Here is a 5,719-nt window from a genome sequence, read left to right as displayed (position 1 = left end):
GTGCCCCATCGCGGGGGGGGTCAGCGGCAGGCCCCCCGGCCGCTGGTACAGCATGTCCGAGGAGGCGGCGGGCATCTGGCTGCCCTGGGGCCTGTGGGACAGGGGAATGCCATCACTGGCCGGGCTGTCGGGGTGCTCCCCTTGCCTCCCCCGCCACCTCCTGAGGCACCCACCCGCCCCAGGGGCCTTGGTGAGCCCCCTGGGGTGGGAGGAAGGGGTGCGTTACCCTATCAAGTAGCCCTGCCGGGCGTCCTGCCGCCGGTTCCTCATCAATGCCTTGTACTCGCCCACACGCAGCCGCTTCCCCTCCACGATGCAGGTGCGTTTGGGTCGGGGCTTGTACTTATAGTCGGGGTATTTCTCCAGGTGCTGCCGGCTCAGCCGGGCTTGCTCCTCGTAGTAGGGCTGCTTCTCCTGGTTCGTCATGGACTTCCACCGGGAGCCTGCGCAGAGAGGAGCCGCGGGGCACACTCACACCCTGCCCGCTGGATGAGACCCCTGCCAGCTCCCGGCTGGGATGACCGTCACAGTTCATTAATGCTTGTTCCACTCCCTGCCCAAACAGCCCCTGAATTTGCACCCAGCTGGTGAGACTGGCTGCACCAGTGGGTGCCCCATGCTGCAGAGGGCACCCAGCCCTCCCAGCACACCAGGAACAGGTCCCCAGGCACCTCATGGGCCACGGCTTTCGATCCTCTCCGAGGTGCAGTGAGGAGGTGCTACAGCTACAACAGGCTGTGCCGGCCTGTGACTCGCTTTCCCCACCAGCACCCCAGGCAGGAGGGCAATGCAGGGCAGGGCACAAAGGCTGTGGGCTGGGAGAGGGGCTCAGGGCCAAGCTGGCAGAGGGGATGGATTAATCCCCTCAGCTCAGCACCCGGGAGGCTACAGCTGGACCAGCAACCAGTGTGGGAGAAAAAAGGACAAGCTGGAGATGCTTGTTGGTCCTCAGCATCCTTGGAGATGCTCAGCAGCTGTCAGGACACAGCCCTGAGCATCCTGATGAGACTGTGGAGTTAGATGAGCTTTGAGCAGGGCTTTGAGCTGGACCCCTCCATCACCTAAACCCTCCTGTGACGCCCCACGTGCCCCTTTCCTGGGTGTCCTTCACCCACAAGCATGGCCCAGGTAAACTGAGGCATGGAGGCATGCAAACCCCTTGCCCACATGTCCTCTACCAGCTCCTTCTCCCCACACATGGCCCCTAGCACCACCTCAGACCCAGATTTCTCTTCGGACAGGCTCCATGGTTACCACCCCGCTCGCTTTTAATAGCCATGGGGAAGGACTGGTGTGAGCAAGAGCTGCAGCAGGACCTCAGCGGGGTGGAGACACCGGCTGGATGAAGCCCACGCTGCTACAGATGCCTCCAAGAGTGGTGCTACAACAGGGGTGGCATCATCCTGGGGGGCATCACCCATATGTGAGTGGCTGAGGACGAGGGCAGAGCTTTTGTACCACCATGGGGTTGCAGAGGTGGGGTCCTGGCCCAGCCCCCCGCTGCCATCACCAGCACTCACCCAGGATCTTGCTGATGCTGGAATTGTGCATGTCCGGGAAGGCCTGCAAAATCTTCCTCCTCTCGTCCTTCGCCCACACCATGAAGGCGTTCATGGGCCTCTTGATGTGGTTGTTGTTCCTAGACTCGGGGAAGTGCCGTGAGCCTGTGAGGGAAACCCCAGCTGAGGTCAGGAGCCAGAGGAAGGACCAAGCAGGGGGTCACGCCGTGGTCTCTTGGCCGTCCTTACCGTCCATCTCACAGGTCAACAGAGCCTCGTCCAGCCGGTGGACAGGGGTCTCCTCCATCCGCTCCTTCACCGGGGAAGAATCCATCCCGATGTGCTCCTGCAGAAGCGCAGAGAATCAGGAAGCAGCTCCAAGCCTGGGACCTCACCCAGGGATGGAGACCTGGCTCTGGCCGCTGACAGTGGGGTCAGAGAGGGGGACGGTGACCAGCTGGCCAGGCATCCCTCACCTTGCGGTAGGGGCTGCTCAGTGCTCCCTCCATGGCCCCGCTGTGGCCATGCAGCAGCTGCCGTGCGTCCTGGATGGCTTTGGTGATGGCATCGCCTTCGCCCAGGAACCCTGGCAGGACAGCAGCATGGGCACCAATCAGCACCAGTGCCCACTGCGCCGACACCCCTAAGCACCCCATCCTACACCAGCAATCACAACTGTGCGCCCCAGTGGGGTGACACAGAGCAGTAGGTGCCCAACCAGGCCACCCCAGGGAGGAGAGACCCCAGGGAGCAGAGATGTCCCCTTGACTTCAGGAGGTGGCCAGGGAAGGACCATCCAGCAGTGAAGGTACTTGGGAACCCACCCAGAGGCAGGTTGGATGGGCTGGTCTGTAAGTCCCTGGTGGCCCCATGACTTGGCGTGAGGGACTGGCAGCTGCTCATCTTCAAACTGGGCGAGCTGGAGGCACTGGGGAGGTCGGAGCCTTTGGGTTTTGCTGTCAGGTTCAGTGGCTGCGAGGTCTCCTGTGGCGGAGGGGAGCAAGGGGGTGAAGCACAGCCCCTGCAGGACCCCAGCCTGGGGGATGGAGGGGCTTTGGGGCTGTACCTGCATCTGGAGGTGGCCCGAGCCAGTGGGTCTCTTCAGCGTGGGAGGAGGGGGGCTGTGCAGCAGCTGCACTGGGTAATCCACTGCGAGGAGCAGAGGGAGAGGGGTTGGGGACAAGGCCACCCTGCAGGGCTGGGGCAGCCCTGGGGGACCCCGCTCACCTGGTTTGCAGGGGATGGGCTGGATGGGCAGTGCTAACTGGGAGTCAGGAGTGACGGGGAGAGGCTGGTGGCTGGGGGTGAAGGCAGGAATCATGACGTAGGGCATATTGACCTGCTGGAGGGAAGAGTGGGGGAGAAGCAGAGAGATCAGCTAACCGCTGTGGGACACTGCAGGCAGGTGCCATCCCCTTGCCTAGCCCCGGGAGGGGACATGCAAGGGGGCTGCCATCACCCAGCACAGGAAGAGGGACACGGGGATGTGTCCCCCACCCTTACCTGGATTTGTTGCTGCAGCAGGTTGATTTTGTGCTGCTGCTGGATGAGCTGCTGCTGTTGCTTGGCGATCTGGGGAGGGGACAGCGGGGCTCAGCGGCATCCATGGCACTGCTGAGCTGGCCCTGGCTGGGCTACAGCCCAGGACAAGCTGCCCAACACCAGCAAAACAGGGACAAGGGGTCTGTAGAGGGTCTCCAGGGCCATAGGGAGGGCAGGCAGGGGATGGCTGAGCTACCCCTGAGCCACTTTGAGGGGCACGGGGAGAGAAACAGGCTGGGAGAGACATTTTCACCCCCAACGGGGTATGTCAGGGGTGTCACCCTGCCCTTAGCACCAGATGGGCCGTTGCAGAGGAAAAACAGGTCTTCAAAGAGCAAAAAGAACAGAGCCAGGAAGGCCATGGGGTGGTTTAATTTTTTTTAGGAGTGCAACTCCCATCTCCTTCGAGCCTCCTCCTTGCAGCAGAGGGAGCGAGATGGGGAGTCTGGGATGGGCACAAGAAAGAGGAGCGTTTCTGGGCAGACAGCAAGGTCCTGCTGCCCCCGATGCCAAAGCCACCTCCCCACCACCCCAGGGGAACCATGTCTCGGTCCTGCACCCACAGCCAGCAGATCCCAAAGGGATCCCCAGAGGGATGGATGGTCCCTGGCAAACGCTTGCCCTGAGCAGGCTGCCCACAGGGCCCGAGCCCACCTGCTCCTGCTGCTGCCGCGCCAGCTCCATCTGCTGCTGCCACCCACAGCCAGCAGATCCCAAAGGGATCCCCAGAGGGATGGATGGTCCCTGGCAAACGCTTGCCCTGAGCAGGCTGCCCACAGGGCCCGAGCCCACCTGCTCCTGCTGCTGCCGCGCCAGCTCCATCTGCTGCTGCTGCTTCTCGAAGAGCATCGCAGCCATGTTCTTCTGCTCTGAGTGGGCCGTCAGCAGCTGGTCCCGCAGCGTGGACAACTGGTTGATCATGACAAGTAACTGGAGCTCCTTCTCTGCGAGGCTCTCCTGGGTTCCTGGGAGAAATCAAGCAGCTGTGGGTGAACTGCATCACCACCCCCATTGTGTGCTGGTGGGCGACTCATGGCCAGGGGGGCAGAGAGGTCCCCACATGCTGAGCCAGCCCCTCTGTGCAATCAAAGGCAAGTTTTCATCCAGAGTGCTCACCCCCCTCAAAAACCAAATTAATGTTTTGGTTAAAAAGGTACAAATCTCTATTAAATACACACACCCGCAGGCACATCTCCCTTCCCGCTAAGGTAGGAAATGAAATGCTTCCAGTTCATGTTTCCAGCCTGGGCTGCCCAGGCACGGGGTGCAGGAGGGAGGATGGTGGAGGTGGGTGACCTCACCTTTCACTTCCTTGGACTCGGCGGTGTTCCGGCCCAGCAGCCGCTCCTTCCAGTCACTGGACAGTAACTTCTCGATGGTTGGCATCACTGTCCGGGGCAGCAGAGTGGGGAGAGGGAGAGGACGGCCAGGTGAGCACAGCCCAAGGCTCTGCACCATGGCACAGGGTGGCTCGTCCCATCCCACAGCTTTGGAAAAACACTGATGGGCCCAAAGAGAGCAGAAGGGACCCAAGAGAACACTTGGAAACCTTTCTTACCCTCCTTCAAGTTCTTGTTGAAGTCCAGCTTCTCCTGGCCGCTGACGGCCGGCTCAAAGGCAGAGCGCCTGGGCTCCAGTGCATCACCAGCAGGCAAGTGGGACTCCTGCAACACACACAGCATTACTCAGCACCCAATCACATGGATGGGCACATCCCCAGGTCTCTGGGCAGGAGATGCTGGGCTGGAGGGATGCTTGGAGCCAGCCCTGCCCAGTGGACTACTGGACTATGCTCTGCCAGGCGTGAGAGCATCTCTGCTCTTCATGCCACAAAGACTTGTTTGCTGGAGGTTTCTATTCCTTATGTACACGGCCCAGCTGCCCTGAGCCCCCACCACCCTGGGAAGATGAGTGAGGAACGGGAGGGCTAAGGCTGCTGGTCAATTAAAAAGGGTGGCTGAAGGGACAGAGCACATCTGGAGGTGGCCATGGGGAGCTCCGCGCCGAAGGTGAAGCACTCAAAACCCAGGGCTCACCCGAGAGCATCAACAACAGCCAGAAAGCCTTGGGGGAGCCTCAGGTTTCATCCTTGTTTCCTTGGGATGAGGAATAACCACCCGGGGAAACAACCCCCCGGCTCTGCCAGGGGACAGAAGCCAGCACCAGAGTGGGGATGGCCGCAGTGCTCTGCCACCCGGTGGGACCCCAGCCAGCACCAGTGTCTGTCACAGCCGTGGGACTCACTTGCAGCAGGGCCTGGTGGTTAGAGCTCTCCTTCAGCGGGGGCCCCGGTGGGTCGTTGGGACGTGGCTCGGTGCTGGGGGCAGCTCCCGGCGGAGACTCGCAGCCACCCTCCTTCTTCTCCTCCGTCTTGATGGTGCAGTTCACCATACTGCCCGCTCCATCGAGCTCCAGGTGGGGAGAAACGGGGCTCCTCATGGACATCCTACAGGGCAGCAGGGCTGTCAGCACAGCCACGGGGCACCCCCCAGCCACAGGCACCCCATACCTAATGTCCTCTTCTGATGGGTTTTCAGGGACAACGGTCTTGCTTTGTGCCACGGCTGGGCAAAGCCAAGAGCTTGTTCCCGGCTTCCTGAGCTCAGGGTATGGCACATTTGGGACTCAGTGGCCAGGAGCCCCCAGGGGAACCAGCCCTTCACACTTTGGGCTGTGAA

General features: G+C 61.6%; 1 protein-coding gene across 1 annotated transcript; it reads right to left on the bottom strand.

The window, feature by feature from the left end:
• Window positions 1-12: 12 nt before the first annotated feature.
• On the bottom strand, window positions 13-5,486 carry SOX13 (SRY (sex determining region Y)-box 13; the record flags this gene model as incomplete). Its single annotated transcript, XM_010143380.1, has 13 exons — window positions 5,286-5,486; window positions 4,600-4,705; window positions 4,343-4,429; window positions 3,834-4,006; window positions 3,003-3,071; window positions 2,727-2,841; window positions 2,566-2,648; window positions 2,324-2,483; window positions 1,976-2,085; window positions 1,749-1,845; window positions 1,521-1,664; window positions 227-443; window positions 13-91 (listed from the first exon to the last, which is right to left on the bottom strand). Coding segments are annotated over exons 1-13 (1,641 nt in total), but the record flags the coding sequence as incomplete, so codon positions are not given.
• Window positions 5,487-5,719: the final 233 nt, after the last annotated feature.

This window comes from Buceros rhinoceros, unplaced genomic scaffold (genome assembly GCF_000710305.1).
Source record: "Buceros rhinoceros silvestris isolate BGI_N320 unplaced genomic scaffold, ASM71030v1 scaffold23329, whole genome shotgun sequence".
NCBI lineage: Eukaryota > Metazoa > Chordata > Aves > Bucerotiformes > Bucerotidae > Buceros > Buceros rhinoceros.
This window is presented reverse-complemented; position numbering and strand designations above follow the sequence as displayed.